Here is a 19,170-nt window from a genome sequence, read left to right as displayed (position 1 = left end):
GCATGTTTCACTGGCAGGACTTGGACCCCTGGTGCATGTGGAACAACGTATCGGTGGTCTCCGCTATCATCATCTGCTTGCTGACTGTGTACACCCCGCTATGTTACATTTTTTCCCGAATGGTGATGGTGTCTTCCAAGATGACAATGTGCTGAGCCATCGGGCACTTGTTGTGCAGGAATGGTTTCAGGAACACAGTTCTGACTTCCAGCATATCGATTGGCCTCCGAACTCGCCTAATATCAATCCCATAGAGCAGGGGTGGCCAACAAGTCAATCGCGATCTACCAGTTGATTGCGGATTTAATTTCGGTCGATCATGACGAATTTTAAATATACAGTCATCCCTCGATTTGTGCACCTTATGCAATGAAATTTTTGAGATGGTAGATCACGGCACATTTTGAAGGAAAAAAGTAGATCACATCACAAAATAAGTTGGCCACTGCTGCCATAGAGCACTTGTGGGACACTATGGAAAGGCATATGGATACTCCAATCACCTCCATATCTGCATTGCTGACAGCATTACACACAGCTTGGTTGGCCATACCTCCCGAATGATTCCAACATCTTGTTGAATCAATGCCACATCGGATAGTTGCTGTACTGAGGACAAAAAGAGGACCTACAAAGATTAGGTAGGTGGTCATAATTCAGACTTTGATAAAGTGTACCAGGACTGGCATCAAAATGGTCAAACAATGACCCAACGGCAAAATTGCAAAGGTCAGCAAAAGGTTGATGTTAGAGGTGAGCACCGGGTCCAACGACTCGAACAGGCGCAGCACTGTTGAAGAGTTGACTACCCAATACAACATGGGCCGGGTTGGCCCATGTTGTATTGGGTAGTCACTCAGTGTACTATTTAACACTTTGGTGTTATATGATAAATGAATACCGAAATGAACTTACCCATCGAGTTTTAGTGCTTGTTCATATGCTTGACCTGCATTTCCTGGATCCTGTAAGTTTTTTAAAGACACTGGAAGAATAAATTTTTAAATATTATTAGTATGAGTCTGTTTTTTTTTATTTATTTATTATTATTTTTTTAATGGAGAATAACATATATACAATAATCATTTTACTTTTCTCTTTTTACTTATGCTTTTATACAAAAATTGTTAATTTTTATTAATTCCAATGAAACAAATGTCACAATTTTATAATGATTTAATTTAATGCACATCCACGTTTTGATGGCCCTTTTTGTTTGATGTAATACATGCATCAAACACTGTCAGTCTGAGACAGTAATATCAAAGAAATTTATTACCATAACTTTAGCAGCAAGTGGCACTTAAGAGCAAAAGTAGTGGCATCGCTACTTTTGCTTTTTTAGTGTTGTAGAAGGTGGAGACATTCAATTTAGTTCTGTGGTTTGTTCTTTAACTGCTGTTATAATCTTTACCAAAAAGTCATTGCCATCTTCACTGACCATTTTATTCATATCTAGACAAATCTAAGTGCACACATTTTTGCTCTGGAGTAAGCAAGCTTGGGACTTAATGTGCACACATGTGATACATGTGTAGGTCATTTTGTTGTATGGTATTAATACTACCCAAAGATATACATATCGGCAAAGCTGCTCAAAATAATCTTTAAAACTTAATGCCCTATGGCAGCAATTGACAAACATTTTTATACTTAATAACTTGCACGCTGGGTTACGGCAAAGTACAGATTCTTCATAAGTTTCCTCGTACATGGAGTCAGCTTTAATACTTTTTAAATGATAGCAAAATTTAAGAGCAGCAGAAGTGTAGCAAACTGGTGCAGTGCACTGGAGCCCTTAAATGCCCCTGACATTCTTATACTGAATTGATAGAAAGAATAGAGAAAAGTATCGAATGCTCCATTTCTCATTTGTTGCAGAGGGGTACAAAATAAGTAGCCTTTGGCAGTATAGCAGAGAACCATGAATCAGGACCCCAAAATCGAATTTTGCATCAATTGTAGACCCCCCCCCACCGCCACAAGAGTGCTGTCAATGAGTAGCATACTGTTTTTTTATGCATGTCAGTCATAATGGCAGTAAAAATTACTATAAGCATCTTTAAGCTACTGCATTCCAAATGCACAGTAAACATCTGCCTATTTTATATTTAATTAGCTAAAAGATAGTCTTATATGCCAGTAAATAGAAACTTTTATTTTTTTTAAATCTATCATTCTTATTTTGAACAGATTTTATCATCTCCTTTTCATTTTACATTTAATTAATGTTTGAGCTTTACAATTCAGGGTGATAACTTCAGATATCATGATATTTTTTGAGATCTACACTGACTGTTAATGTTAACTATAAAACATACTTTGTTCTCTTTATTTGCTCACTTTATCCATTATATATGATTTTAATAATACTGATTAATGTTTATTAATCAGTATTATTAAAAATAAACTTTAATAAACCTTTTTTTTTTTTCTGCAGCCCATGGTCCCATCTTTAGTAATAATTTTTTGTGGCATTCCACACATGACAAGTATTGAAACATCCACAAGTGTTAAATGAATGAAAGTGCCAGAAAGCTTTAGGTATAAACCAAGAGCCATATTAATAAATTTTTTTCCCTAAATCAATAATTAAATCAGCTTTATTTGTAAATTCAATTAAAGCCTAAATAAAGCAGGATTTTATTTCTTTTAAGCTAATTTGGGATGAAATAAATGCAAACTGGATTGTCATCTAATATTTTCATAAACTGTTATAATGAAGACTGAGCAACTAATTAAAAAGAATGTGTAAACATGAACCTCGAATGGCACAGATTGCAGGTAATTTTCTTAAAGCACAAAATAAAAGTACACTCTATCCTGTGTAAATTCTGAATCTACCATAAAATAACTCTATGCATCAGATATTTCACAGATGTTCCTCTTCCATTTCTTCAGTAGCTGCAAATAATAAAACCAAAGTCATTTATTTTATATTATGTTAATATTTTTAGACTTGTCTTAATATTCAATTATTTTAATTTGTATGCAATATTAGTAACATTAAGTAGTGTTAATTAATATTACCATTAATAACATGCTAATGTTTTAATAACATTAAATAAATTAAATTATTCCTAGAAGGTGAACAACTTTATTTTTTGCAATCACTGAAGAGGTGGGGAAAGTACATCCAAAAAAATTCTGATATGTAGTTTTTTTTTATATATATATATATAATAAGATTCAGAATTTTACACAGGTTACACATGCACTTATTTTGCCCAACGTTGAAAAACTTCACCACATACATGACTGAATGAACGATGTTAACATATGCAGATGCTAATAGCTTCCTTCCATCAGTCTTGTATATGGCATAATTTTATGCATTTTGGATGCAAGGAATATCAATTCAGGTGGTTTTTACATTTAACCCACCAGTGGGCATATAAAATAATAATAAAATAAACGAGGGGACATATATTTTATTTTATATACCATTTAGCATTTTTGGGATAAAAGGCAAGAAACAGTTGAAAGTGGTGGACTTTATAATCCATAAACTTTCTTCCAGACCATAGTGACGAAATCAAAGTTGAAAATAAAGCGGTATAGAAAATTAACACAGGAGTGGGTGCATGGTACACTTTATATACAGTTACAGGAGAAATATTACAATTCACATTGATATAATTGTAACAGAATTTTAAATTTTCATTTTTTGGTTTAGTCAGTACCAAGTTTCCTGATAAGTCTTTAGAGGATTAAGTACTTGAGAGATGCAATTATCAGGGAGAGACTTGATTTGCGGGCAGCATGAAGGTTAATTGACACTTGTGTCAGTTGTTATTTTAATGCTGGCAGCTATCCAATTTTTTGCAACCTCCATCCACATAACTGTATTCAAAGTTCATGGCATAAGTTATGTCCAGGTCTTAGCAACTCCTTCAATGACTGATACCGATGAAGATTATGACAAACTAAAGACAAATGAGTGAAACTCCCTAAAAAGATAGGGTTCACTGAAGTGAATTGATTTGCACCATCAAGACCTGTCAAATGAAGATCTGTTTGCACTGGAGCAGAATCGCAATCAAGAGGAGGAGGAGGCAGCAGCAACTGAAAGCCCAGAGGTTAAAGAAGAACAGCCTGAGAGTGAAAGGAATATCGAAAGCATTAAATCTTAGAGATAAAGGCCTAATTCTGTTAGCCGATGAAGCCCCCAATCTTGAACAAAGCTCTACAGTGCAATGTAAAGTTATGCTAGAATTTGGTTGCTACGTGAGTTGAGAAGAGGCAACGTGCAAAGCAACTAACTCTGGATTCCTTTTTCAAGCATTCAAGGGAGCAGTCAAGTGAACCATCCACCTTCGAGTTAGCGTAACACACCCATCCCCACCTATCTGGTCGAAATTCGAGGGAATGGAATCTGAACCATGACAATCCCTCTCATCAGTCTACCTAAGGCCACCCTCCACCCCAATCTCTCTCAATTGTTTGTGTTGTACTGTATATGTTGGTTATAGTGAACATACTTTTTCTTACTGTACAAAAAAAAAAAAAGAAAAAAAAAAAAGGTAAATTAATAAAGATGAACGAACTCTTTGGTTGCTCATCATTTTAATTAGTGTCCAGTCTTCCAACCACAGAAAACGAATGGTATGTACCAGTAGGGGTAACTTAGTTAGTTGCGGGAGTTACTCTCATAGACCTATTATCGCATTTTTTGGTGATTATTTACATTGTGTGTGAATTTAAACTGCATGAGATGATCTGGAACGTAACCCTCACATAAATTAAGAAGTCACTGTATAAATTACTTAAAGTCCTTGGTACTGCCTTTTTTTCTGCTGTTCTTTGCCTATAAACCTGGTTAGCATAATATAATTTTCTTTACAGAAGCATATTATAGCCTACATGAATAGGGGCCGACAGGGCAACCCAAAGGTCGCGGATTCGAATCTCACCTCGGGCTTGGATCAGAGTAAAATGCAAAAACTTTGGGAGGTGCACTATCGCCACAGAAGCAGATGCGCCAACAAAAAAAAGAAAAAAATGAATAGGTGCACTTTTATCTTTTTTTAACCAGATAATCTTTGTTACATGTTTAATTGGAAGTTTTTCTTCCAATTGGCTGTTCACATAGACTCAAATACATTATTCACAAGTCAACATAAGTTTGCTAACAGGGACCACCCATTATCTGATGAGACCAAGAAGTTCAATACAAGTGTCACAATCGTGCCCTAACCTTCATACAAATAGCAGATTTGCTGTTTTGCCATTATACAAATATTTTATTTGTATAAAAATATTAACAATTTAGGTAAACTCATATAATAATAGTGTTGTCTCTAATGTGATCAAAAGGGCAACCCTCGATGGTTTCTGTTACTGGAGGGATCAAAAACACCTGAGACAGAAAAACGAATGCAGAAATGCATACAATTTTCAAATTATTGCATAAGTTTTATATTTAAAATAAAATGCATAACATGCAAGATCTTTTACAATGCATGATGATGTTGTTATCATGCATTATAAGAGATCAACCTGACTATTCTGAAAAAGGCCAATTTGTAATCCTTATTTTTGCTTATTGTGCAATGTGAACAAAGGCCTGGTATAGGGTTTATAACATGGTTTTTAACAATTCAAATATCAAAATATCTATTTGCGGTGTATAAAGAGTTGAAAGAGTTAGTTTCTTGATAACTTGAGCTTACTTATTTTAAATTCTGTTTAAAATTACTTTACCTGCAAGAAGCATTAAAAGCTGTCCATTGCGAGGATTCAAATTCATAGCTGCACTCAAAAAATGAAAAGCTGATGCATACTGCTGCATTGATAAATGAACTAAACCAAGATTATGAAGAATCTGCCAGTTAAATGGTGCCAAATATGATGCCCTCTTCAGACAGCTTATTGCCTAAAAGGGTTTAATTATACTTGTAATTATAAAAGTAAAACATGCACACATTACAAGATAACATACCAAAATAAAATATATTTTTAATATTATACAGGGTGAGTCAAAGCTATAGTTATGTATACTCACTAACAATGCATAATTCGTGAATTAGATGATTGATTTGTATTATTTCTTTTTTCAGAATGGCTAGAACCTATAGAAATGACGAACACACAATTAAGTTTTGATGAGAGAGAGAGGTGATTCTTAAATGTAAATTTGAAAATGTCATAATAGAGGTTCGGTGTTCATGGGAAAGACAATATGGAACAAAAGCACCTTCTTGTTTAACCATAACCTGTCTGCATTATAAATTTGAGGAACATAGAACTATACTCAATATCAATAAGATGGCAGTGGGAGGAAAAGGACATCAAGAAATATCAAAAATGTTGAAGCTATCATGAATGTTCCTCACAGAGGTCAACAGGACGGTATTTACCAGAAATGCAAACAAGTTGACCAAGTGTTACAAGAAAAAAAGAAATTAAAGTTGAAGCCTTTTAGATATCAATTACTGCATGCAATACAGGATGATGATCCAGATAAATGCAATTTTGTGAGGGTATTGTCAAAAAATGGTGGAACCAACACTTTTGAGGATGTAATTGTATGGTCAGATGAAGTCATGTTCAAACTAAATGGACATTTGAATCTTCACAACTGTCTTTACTGGGCCAGTGAAAATTCTCAATTCATCTTACAGAAAGAAGTTACCTGCCAGGAATAACTGTGGATGGGACTCTCCTCTCGGAGGATTATTGAAATTTACAGATTCAATGGCATTGTTAAAGGAGAGCGTCATCTTGAAATGTTAAGGAATTATACAGTACCCAATATCAAAAGCATATTTTCAGATATGATGCTGTTTTTTTTTAACAAGATGGCACACATCCACATTTTCATACTGCTATCTGTGATTATCTGGATGGAATTTCACGAACAATAGATAGATTGTGGAGGGGGGGGGATCTGCTTTTGGATACCCTTCAAGCCGACAGACCTGAGTCCCTTAGATTTTTTTGCATGGGGATGCCTGAAAGATAAGGTGTGCTCAAAAACATTGGAGAATTTGTGGAAGGTGATTTCAACTGGAGTTTCTTCCTGAGGAATTCCTGTAAAAAAATCCTAACTTTAAAATTCCCAATTCCCAGGAAAATCAAAAATATTTCCCAAGAAATTTAGATTAAAAAAATTTTTTTTTTTTTTTTGTAATATACAGACTGCTACGTAGTTTATTTTAAAATGCTTAATTTTTATTTAAATACAGGGTGTCTCAAAAATATTTGTACAAATGTTTAGGGGAGGTAGGTAACATCTAAAGGAATGTGAATTGCACAGGAACCCATAACCGGAAATGTCACTGTAAGTCGGTACACGGCGCTGTTCATCAGTTTGCGAGAGGGAAAATTTCTGGTTTACTCATTCAAGCAGTAGTCGCCGCACAAAGAGCATGCATCGATATACGAACTGTGAGCTGGCAGACATGTGTATGGATTAGCAGAGGGCAATGGACGAGCCACTCAACGAATTTATGGAGAACACTTCCCAGACAGACATGTACCGGTCCACCGTTTGTTTGCACGTGTGCATCAAAATTTGTGCGATTATGGATCATTTAGAGGTGACAGGAGTAGTGCGGGCAGACCATGTCCGACGCGAACTCCCGCCATGGAAGAAAGTGTGTTGAATGCCGTCCAGAATAATCCTACTACCAGCATACATGCCGTTGCCTCTGCCTTAGGAGTGTCTCGTTGCAGTGTACAGCATGTCTGGCATGACGATTCCTTACACCCCCTTTCATCTCCAAAGGGTTCAGTTACTGCTCCCCCAAAATCATCCTGCATGTGTGGCTTTTGTGCAGTGGTTTCTCCAAGAAAGTGTTCAAGACTTGAATTTTCCAGCCTATGTTTTGTTCACGGATGAGGCTTATTTCACTCGGGAAGGCTTATTCAATCAACACAATGCTCATGTGTAGGCTCACAACAACCCACACGGTGTGCGCCCCCATGCAGCACATGCAATAAATATGTGGGCAGGTATGGTCGGTGACTGCTTAGCTAAATATCAGATCTTTCTTGAACAAGTTCTACCAGGGTTACTTGACGATGTTCCAGCAAATGTGAGATGCAACATTTGGTTTCAACATGACGGGGCACCTGCCCATTATGGAAGGTGTTTTCGTGACCATTTGAACAGGCATTTTGGGCGTCGATGGATTGGCCATGGTGGACCCATTGCCTGGCCTCCACGCTCACCTGATTTCTTTCTGTGGGGGCCCTCAAATCAATTGTGTATGAATCGCCTGTGGAGACGGAAATGGATCTCGTGGCAAGACTTGTCTGCGATGCTGCTGCTACTGTCAAAGAAACTCCAGGTGTGTTCGACCATGTCCGCCAATCCATGCTGCGTCGGTGTCATGCATGCATCGCGTCTCGTGGTGGAAACTTCAAGCATCTGTTGTAACATCATGAAATGCATCCATCTCATACTCCATTGTTAATATTATGCAAATAAATGTTTGCCACTAATTACTGTCTTGTGTCATTTCTGCTTCTTGTCCCTCTGCTACTACTTTCCTGTGACGTTTCCGGTTATGGGTTCCTATGCGATTCACATTCCATTAGATGTTACCTACCTCCCCTAAACGTTTGTACCAATATTTTTGAGACACCCTGTATAGTCACAAATAACCATTTCATTAGAATGTGAGACGTTTGTAAGGATTTTAACACCAATAAAAATTGCTTTACATGAATTAAAGCACTGTTATATGTGGAAGGACGGATATCCAAAAATTCCCGAAGATATATTAAACTGCTTAAAACCCATGTGACTTGCGGTTGAAGTAATCATAATCATTAAGTAATCATAACGCAAATCTATTAACAAGCGAAGGAATTTTTTGATTCCTCTTTCGTAATTTGGAAAATCAAAATTCTATTTAAGTAATAAGCTTTTAAAGGAGATTACACAGTAGCTATTTAGACATACAGATAAAGTCTTTAAGTGTCCCTTATTAGATATTTAAGCAATCTAAATAGTTTAAATGAGGTTAATAATGATTTTTTTTTTTTTGCTATGGCAAATAAAAATAAACTTATGCAATCTGCAAAATAGATAATGGAACAAATTTTCAAAGAAAAGTGTACTTCAATTGAAGAGTCTGAAAGAGAAATTTCATTTTAACAATAATTGTAAATGTTAAATGCTAATATTAGTTTTCCTTATTATTTGTTTTGTTTCAGTATTGTTGTTTACTTAGGATTTCTTTTATGCTAATCTCAAATTTAATGTTTTCGAATAAATGTATAGAATAACGTTGCCTATCTGAACACTATCAATGTAATAAAATTTTCAGTTTACATTCATTAAACTATGAGTCACATTTTTTAATATCTAATTTTCTTTACATTTTAATGTACAGTTCGTGAATAAAATAAAATTCTCAAGAATTCTCAGGAACTGCAATTTCCCATTCCTGGTTCCCAAAGATTAAAAAATGTCGGGAATTTAGAAACCCTAATTCCAAATGACTTGTGCACACTGTTGTAGGGAGGAGTGTTGAAAAAAAAAAAAGAATATGTATGCATGCATGCTGGAGGAGGAGGACATTTTGGACATTTTAAAAGAGTGAGTTTTTTCTTTTAAATAGTACAACCCCGAGTACTTCCTCTTTGAATTCTAGGGTTTTATTACTTCTCGTCATTCTATAGATCATTCTCTCTTAGTTTTTCCATTTTCATCCCCATGCCTTTTCCAGAGTTTCTCCATTTGACTTCTAAAATAGGCCCAACAAAGAAGACCGAGTTCTATAGAAAAAAGATGTAAGATGTAAAAAAAGAAATAAGCTATCAGTTAACTGAAAGAGATAGCTCAACAGAGAGGGTTAAAATAACCTCCAGCTAGCATTCACTTTAAAGAAATTAATTCTGTTTGCATAAATATTTTTAAATAAATTTACTAATAAAATAAATAATTAATCTGAATATTAAAGGTACAACTGGTGTGCAAAACTTAAGGACCAACACTATTTCTAAAGGTTACAACCACAAAATCTTTACTTAAGGTACTCATTACTGATGAGAGTAGATTCAGTTTCAGCAGTGATTCTGAATGTCAGCTAATCTGGCAAGAGGCTGGCACATGGTATCACCCCGCAAACATCACCGAAAGGGATCGATATGGCAGTCGAGGTGTTCTTGCCTGGGGAGGCATTATCTTGGATGGACGTACACAACTCCAGATACCGGAAGGCGGTACTGTAACCAGTGCACGCTACTGTACTGAGGTAATCCTTCCCCATGTGTGTCTGTTCTGAGGTGCCATTGGCCCCGAGTTTGTGTTTAGGATGATATCGCCATACCCAATTACACTGCGGCTGTTGATACGCTTTTGGAAAGTGAGGACATTGTTCATATGGATTGACCTGCCCATTCTGTCGATCTAAATTCCATCGAACACATATGGGATGCTCTGGGGAGATGCATCGAACAGACCCACCAGAAAACGTTCACCAGCTGAAGATGGCGTTGACAGAGGAATGGACAATGTTACTGCAAGAACTTATCAACAACATTGTTCTAAGTATGGACAGGTGGTGCAAAGACTGCATCAACATTAGGGGTGGACATATCTCCTACTGAGGACCACCTCTTCCCTTTGTTCCATCTTTGGCAGTGATGTATCTGTATCATGGCAGCCAGTGCTATGTTGACATTTTTGAATAAAGTCCCTCTGTACCGTTTTGTTTCCGTTGTTGTTTCCTTCATCATTTCTGTACCTCACGAGGTTCCATTGGTATGCTTTTCCCATATCCAGGCCACTCCTATGAGAAGCTACAGGTGAAAACCTGACTGGTCCTTAAATTTTGCACACCAGTGTGTATTTATCAAATACGCATATTATATATATAAAATATTACTTCAACTCACTGCTACATATTTCTTTTTTCCAAAGAAACACATTCCGATGTTATTCCATAGTGCCGGACTCTCTGGTGCAGTAGAAGCTGCAATTCGATATTTTGTAAGTGCAACATCATAATCACCATGGGTCTGCATTATGCTACCAGCAGCTAGTATACTTGGAACGTAATAGGGATCAAAGGTCAAGGCAGTGCCTAGTTTTTCAAATGCTTTCTGGTACATTCCACACTAGAAAAAAACATTAGGAATAACAATTTTTTAGAATTAAAATGTATTAAAGAATTGTAAACAAAAATCACTCGACATTAAGAGAAACATGCCCATCTCTAAAGAAGATAAAGAAAATACGAAGTTATTAAGCTTTAACATGTAAGTTCATGTGTATGTATGATATCAACTTCTTACACACCTTCTTATATATTATTAAAACAAATTCATTCTCAAATGAATTTTATCACCCTGCTGTAACCTTGAGTAGCTCTTTACAACTACAGTTGACTTAGTAAAATCATTTTTTTACAGATGTTTAAATAAATAATACAATTTATAAAACTTTTACTCTGCATAATATATTATTTTTAAAATTTTTAAAGATTAATTAAAACTTAAATTTCCTCTTCCCAGTCTAGGGAATTATTAAATAATCAGCAAATAACGTTTTTAATTATTAAATAAATTTTTTAAGCAAAAACTGGCAATGCTTTCTCAATTTAACTTGCATTTAAATTTCTGATAATAATGCAAGAAAGTCCTGATTGTCATGAATCACTAGAGGAGGTAATTTTAAAGGAGATTCCAAAGAATGGCTTCCAACACATCATGGAGAAATAGAACAAATATTGATATAAGTGCACTGAGTTCAGTGCACTTATATCAATATATGTGAATCTGGCAGCTTTTGTGAAAAATTCTAGGATTGTTGTGTCAATCAGTTTGTAATCATACCATTTCCAATACCAAACATTCTGCAATTAGCTCTGACTGTGGCAGGACACAAAATTGGGTGTCTTCTCAAATGTCCTAGAAATAAACGTTTACAGAGTTGAACAATTCCTGATGGTCTATTCTGATATGAATGTACATGTAGAGGAAGTTGAGGTTGTCATATTATCTATACTTGAAATATTTATTAGTAGTGGCAAAATGATTTTTTTTTTTTTAATTATTAGCATTAGCATTAGTAGAGGCATTTGATGCAAGAAAGCAAGCTTATGCAGCATCAGCCAAAAAAAAAAAAAAAAAAAAAAAAAAACAACCCACTTCCACTTCACCCCTCTGTTCGTTCAAAATACCTGTCCAGCTGAGCCTTAAACTTATTTAGGCTATCACCCTCCACCACAAGGGATGGAAGTCTGTTCCACCAACCAACCACCCGCTGGCTAAAGGCAAATTTCCGCACGTCTATCCTACATCTGTCTTTCCTCAATTTGAATTTATGCCCTCTCAGGTGATTTTTCTGAGCTAGAGGAAGAATCCCATCAGCATTGAGCATGCTTAAACCATTCAAGGCTTTATACACCTCTATCAGATCACCTCGCTGGTGCCTAGTCTCCAGTCACTGTAATTTGCAAAACTTAAGCCTTTCTTCTTAAGAGCACCCCTTTGTTCCATTCACTAATCTTGTTGCCCTTCTCTGTACTCGTTCCAGCAGCTCTACATCCTTCTTGAAATGAGGCCTCCAGACCTGTATACAGTACTCTAGGTGTGGCCTGACCATCGCCTTATACAATGGAATAATCACCTCCTTATCCCTGCTGGAAAAATTCCTGTATATCATTGACAATACTCCATGAGCTACTCTTGCAGCCCGTCTGCACTGCTCAGAGAACTTCATATCTGCCTGCACAACCACCCCCAAGTCCCTTTCATTCTCTACCACTGTCAGTGTAGTACCACAGAGTTGATACGTTGCTCTGGGGTTGCTGTTTCCCATGTGTAGTACTTTACATTTGTCAATGTTAAACTTCATTTGCCACCTCTCAGCCCATCTGCTCAACCTTTCCAGATCCTGTTGCAGCAGCATAGTGTCAGTAGTGTCCTTGACAACCCTGCCAACCTTTGTATCATCTGCAAACTTGGACATTAAGCTTGATATACCATCATCAATATCATTTATAAATACAGAAAACAATAATGGACCCAACACTGAGCCCTGAGGGACTCCACTAATAACATTAGTCCACGATGAGCAGTGTCCATTGATTACCACTCTCTGTCTTCTCCCCCTCAACCACCCCTTTATCCATAGCAGCAATTTGCCTCCAATGTCACACTGCTCCAATTTGTGTAGCAGTCTTCCATGTGCAACAGTATCAAAGGCCTTTCTAAGATCCAAGTATATAATATCAAAGTTATTCCCTGCATCCAGTTCTTTTGTGACTGCATCATAGTATCCAATCAAGTTGGTCAGGCAAGACTTCCCCTTAACAAAACCATGCTGTGTCTGAGCTATAACTGAAGTCTTGTCTAAATGATCCTGCAGTGCTTCTTTAACCAGTGCCTCCATTAATTTTCCTGGAACAGAAGTTAAGCTCACAGATCTATAATTACTTGTGTCAGCCTTTGATCCTCCTTTGTGAATGGGGGTCACATTTGCACATTTCCAGTCTATGGGTACCTCCCCTGAGTCCAAGGAAGCTCTCATAATTATGGCTAAGGGTTTGCTTACTTCCTTTGCTGCAAATGATGCAAGAAAGCAAGGTTATACAGCAAGAGCAGCCACATAAAAATAAACAAAACAGAATTATTGCTCACCCTTTCTACTAATTTGTCCAATCCTTTAAATTTATTCAGACTACCCACTTCTACCATGCCAGGTGGACTCCAACAATCAATTACTTTGTATATAATCAAAGAAAATCAAGTCACTGCTGATAATTAGATCAAGAGTAATATCCTCTAGCATCCTGGTATAGAAAACAATAAATCCATAAATGTTGTGCTACTGAGTGAGTGACCAACCCACAAGTTCCAGTCAATATTTGGAATATTTGGTCAACATTCTAATTTACTGCCCCACTATATTCGTCTGTCCAATAACAGTCCTACAATATAAACCTACCCTTATTTTTATTTTGTCAGTGCCCTTGTAACACTAGACTGACTCAACATTACACCAGTAACTGATATCAACTGGTTATACTGTTTTGGAATTTGTGCTTCTTAACCAAGAGCATAACTCCCCCCCCCCCCCCCCAATTTGAATACATGTGCACATTGTATCTGATATTGCTATAACATCAGCATTTGATGACTTAACCAATACTTCAAATTCATCAAATTTATTTACTATGCTTCTAAAATCAGTGTATAAGACAGTATATGTGTATCTATTTGTCTTTAGTAACTAGCACAGTCCATATAATTTGTCTCATGAGAATCCCTGGAGGACCTTGTAACCCTCCATCCCAAATCATTTTCCAGGATACTGCATATCCAAATAGAAGCACTATAAGAATCAATTTCACCTGTGCTTATAAACAGTCATTTAACTGTGTATCCTTCCCCCAAAGGGGCAATTTTCCAACTCACCTACTCTGCCTTGATCTTATTTCTGTAAAAACAAAGTGCAAGCCATAAAAGAATAAAAAGTTAACAAAGTGGGATAATCGACTGAATTAATTTAATGTTTAAAACACCTATTCAAATTAATATTTAGAGTGCAAATATCCTTAATACTGTTTAACAAATTGGGCATTCATAACAGGAAGGCTTCAGTTCTGCAAATTAGCAGCATCTGGTGAGGCACCTATGAAGGAACATGTTTAAGGATGAGAGGTTAGGTGTTTAAGGCTTTAAATGGATTGAGTAAGCTTAATGTTGATGAAATCCCTCCTCTTTGCTCAGATTACACATATGGGGGGGGGGCACATAAATTCATATACCTACTGGCTGAAGCATAAACAGCAGATATTTGAATTTATTCAAAGATACTGGAAGTTTTTTTTTTTTTTTTTGCTGATGCTGTATAAGCTTGCTCTCTTACATCATTTTCCACTACTAATACTAACTGTATGAAATTTTATTAACTGATGTAATGATGGATATGTTGAAAACAGAATATCAGTCCCTTTCTAGACCAATACTAACAAACATTGTAACTGGGGTTAAATACCCTTATGAAAAGGATATTTAATATCTTCCCATCTCTGAACCGAACCACACATAGAGTGGTCTAAATATAAAGAAAAAAATCATTAGTAGCTAAGTTATGTCATACAGAGAAATTACCTGCATATAGAGCAATCCCAGCTTGGTATTTAGTTCAGGATTTTCTGGAGCATAACTGTAACAAATGTACTTCATTTTATGAAACTGAATACATAATCTGAAGCAGTATTTAAAAAGAAATAGGTAAAACTATTTTATTATTATAAATAGTTGTCCATATAGGTTATGAACAGTTATCAAATACCATTTATTATGTAAATGGTTGTTAATTCACATTATACAAATGGTGATAAATTATGAATTGCAAATTCTCAAAATATCAAAGGAAGTATATTAAGAGAACATCTTAGCTGTATAGCTCGTGGTCATAGATTAACGCTGCTAATTTTGTCCTGAAAACTTAACATAAAGTGGGATAGTCTACTGTACTAATCTAGTGTCGGAGAAACCTATATAAGGAGTTGATTAAATGGATTTTTTGGTATTGTATGGCTTGTGTAACATATAACTATTATGTAGTCTTCTTTTCATGACTTTCATAAACTGCATTACAGCAACTCCTTATATTATCCATAAAATTTTTATATTAGCCATTTAAAATTATAATTCACTTACTCTACTGCTTTACGGTATATTCCCACAGCAGCTTTCATATCACCTTCTTTGAGATGAATTTTTCCCAAAGCAATATATGTTTCCTCATGTGGCCGCAACTGCAAAGCTTGATGAAAGTATTCCTTTGCCTTTCAAATTGAATTAAGAAATTTAGTGCCATAATAAAAAACTAAATGGCTAAAATATGCAAAGAAAACCTTAAGTCAAATCATAAGAAACCATATACAAAAGCAAGTACAGTCGATTCCGGTTATTTGGGACACATCGAGACTAGTGCATTTTGGCCCGATTAAGCGGCTGCCCCAATTTATGCGAAGTTTCATGTAAATAGTTAAAAATACAATGGACTCCCACTTTTAGATTGATTTTCTGTACGATCAAATCACATTATGATGGACTCACCATAGTAAAGTACCATTCACTATACGATATTGTAGTATTCATTGTGATCACGTTTGTAAATTGAATTTTAATTCTATTAATTAAACAGCAATTCTAATTAGCAAAAATATGAGGAATATTATTTACAGGCCATAAAAGTAAAGATATATCAAGCACAAATTTACACTTTATTACCTTACCAATTAAACATTAAACGATATGTGAAAATCGTAAGAATATTTTCCACAGGTTAGCAAAATAAAAATAAATTTACGCTTACGTGCATAGCTTAATTAATACGTACTGTAATATGTACATACTAACTAGTTGTTATTTCTATTCACTAGCATTTGTGGGTGGGGGTTAAAATTTAAAACAGTAAAAAGGATAAGCAATTAATAAAAAAGAACACAGCACACACAAATCACAAGTAACATGATACTCGCAAGTGAGAATGGAGTAACAAGTTACGAAGCTTAAAAAATATGAATGAAGAGATTTTGAAAATTTGTTTTTTATATGATTCAAGATTTCATTCCCACAACGTAAAAACCCACAGAATTCCAGCTATCGGTATTATTGCATATTCAATAAGGTGAGTTTACTATCCGTTTATAATAGATTGCACTAACAGAAAAGCTCAATAAACACGGGACTGCTAATTGTTTTTATTGTTTTATGGTTGTGACCTCCAGAAATCCGACCGAACCACGTAGTATGGTGGAGACGATCGTATGGTAATCTCGAGTTAATTAAACAGCATGTTGTCCCAAATGGCTGCCCCGATTAACTGGTGGCCCAAATAACTGGAATCCACTGTATTACAAACATTATCAGAGGAAAATGATTAAAATAAGCAGTTAAAAAAAATATATATATATATTTTGATACTTAATAAGTATATCTATTTCTTGTTAGGAATACAAGGTGTGATAAAAAATTTCAGGGTCTGACTTTGTATCTTTAAATTAAGGCAGCATAGTAAGTCAATTTGTTGTAACACATTCAGTGGGTGATTCGTCTAGACATAGTAATACACTAATTGCTAGTTTATCTGCAGTCAGTTTGAATTAGCATGGATTGAATAGAATGTATTTTATCCATTTCATCACATTTTTTACTAAGCAGTGAATTGGCATCAAATTTTGTTTAAAATTAGGGAAAAAGCTCAAGAGAAATCCGTGAATAAAAGCAACTTTCAGGGAAAATGCTATGTGTCATTCGAAAAGTTTTAAAGGAGGCTGCTTGTCCACTAAAATGATCCTCACTCTGGCTGCCTTTCAACTTCAATAACCAATAATTAAGTTGCTTATAATTAAGAGTAACAGACATTTAACTATCACAAAGTTGCTAGCAAAATTGGTATTTCTTATGGGATGTGTCAATCAATTTAACACGTTTGGGTATGCAATGTATTTCAGCAGGTTTGTACCCAACATCTTCACTTACAATGGAAAAAAAAATAAAGCCCATACTTTGACTAATGAAAAATCGTTGGTGTATGGCTATGAACCAGAAACAAAGGATAGTCCCTCTCGATGGAAGACACTGGAGACACTATCAAAAAAGAAAGAATTTCAATCAAATGGGATCAAGCTTATCATATTTTCTGACTCACAGGGCATTAATCATTATGAATTTGTCACACATAGTCAAATAGCAATTCAGGAAACTACAAAACAGTCCCTACATGCTCATTGTTTTCCATTCAAGAATTTCTTGTAATTCAATAAGGACGAGTTTACTATCCATTTATAATAGATTGCACTAACAGAAAAGCCCAATAAACACGGGACTAATGTTCCATGCATCACTATGGTCCCCCATCTGCCATATTCACCATATTTAGCTCCCTGTGATGTTTTCCCACCAAGCTTAAAGTCCCCTTGAAAGGTCACAATTATTCAGAACACAAGGGTTATCAGAAATTCCAAAAGAAGCCTATCATAAATGCTTCCAGAAATTTCAGAAGCACTGAAATTGGTGTATAAAGTGTCAAGGAAACTAGTTTGAAGGAGGTCTATCTGAATAACCAGTTAAAGGTCTTAATTTCCTAAACATCAGTTCAGTTCCTGAATATTCTGATCACATCTCATAATTACAGATACTGCTCAGATGTGTTTTGGTACTACTTCATCAGTCACTGAGTTACTGTCTCTACAATAATGTCAACTCGCAGACATCAGAACAAAAACATTTCATCAAAAAAAAATTAAAGTAAATGGGGAGCTACTAATTTACTACAGGTACTGAAATACTTTTAAGAAAATAGTGCTACTCTGCTAATGTTATTCTGCCTTCACTGTTTGGAGGATACTACTGACCTTGCAGTGACTGAGCTTGGGCTCATGTTTAAACAACTGCATTATCCACGAGTCTATCTAATGTTACTAATACAATTTTTAATTTTTGTTAGTCATCACCAATCTGTTTTTCCTTAGTATCTTTGAGTTTTTAATGAATAACAGATTCACTTTTTTGGTGATGTTTTTCAATTAAAAATTATATTAGTAACTTTAATTAGTAACTTGTGTCACTAGAGGGATAACAATATCCCTAGAGAGTGAACACAGAAAAACAATGTATAGTAGTATTATTTTCTTAAACTATAAAAAAATAAATAAAAGAATCAAAACTTTTGTTCTAATGTTCACAAGTTGATATTATTATAGAGAGAGCACTCTCTCTATAATATCTGTAATTATTCCTAAAGGGAAATAAAGATTTTGACTCTACACAGGACAAACAGCACAAATTGCTCATAACTCAATTAGTCTTTTTCTTCTACATTATTAAAAATTATTCATTAAATACTATCACATAAGTGCTCTGAGTGTAAAAGGGAAAAATCTGCATTTATACAAAATTTGGTGCAATACTAAATTATGGATAATAAAATAAAGTAGAATCCTTGCTATATCACTCCTAGTGGTTACGTTAGTTTTTTAAAACAAATATATATGAGGGGTGGTAATAAACTTTCTGGACAGGTGCTGTTGCAGTCATGTTCAATGAGTCTGAAAATAAATGGATGTCGTATGTTGTAGTTCAGACTTCCTACAACAGATGGCAGTACAGAGATTGCCCAGTAGGCCAAGACCAGTATCATTAGTAGTATTAATGTTCCATGTCACAATTTTGCGATGGAGAAACAAACAT

General features: G+C 35.3%; 1 protein-coding gene across 1 annotated transcript in view; it reads right to left on the bottom strand.

Moving 5' to 3' along the window:
- BBS4 (Bardet-Biedl syndrome 4) overlaps window positions 1-19,170 on the bottom strand; it is a 36,231-nt gene that overhangs the window by 2,549 nt on the left and 14,512 nt on the right. The window contains exons 6-10 of the mRNA XM_090378676.1: window positions 15,631-15,758; window positions 15,076-15,130; window positions 10,852-11,073; window positions 5,704-5,875; window positions 916-985 (exon numbers count right to left, since the gene is read on the bottom strand). Of these exons, the coding sequence (XP_090234802.1) occupies window positions 916-985; window positions 5,704-5,875; window positions 10,852-11,073; window positions 15,076-15,130; window positions 15,631-15,758 (647 nt within the window). The remainder of the gene's footprint in view (window positions 1-915; window positions 986-5,703; window positions 5,876-10,851; window positions 11,074-15,075; window positions 15,131-15,630; window positions 15,759-19,170) is intronic.

Source organism: Mastigoproctus giganteus, chromosome 7 (genome assembly GCF_048544385.1).
Source record: "Mastigoproctus giganteus isolate SK-2022 chromosome 7, ASM4854438v1, whole genome shotgun sequence".
Lineage (NCBI taxonomy): Eukaryota > Metazoa > Arthropoda > Arachnida > Uropygi > Thelyphonidae > Mastigoproctus > Mastigoproctus giganteus.
Note: the sequence above shows the minus strand (reverse complement) of the source record. Positions and strands in the feature narration are given on the sequence as shown.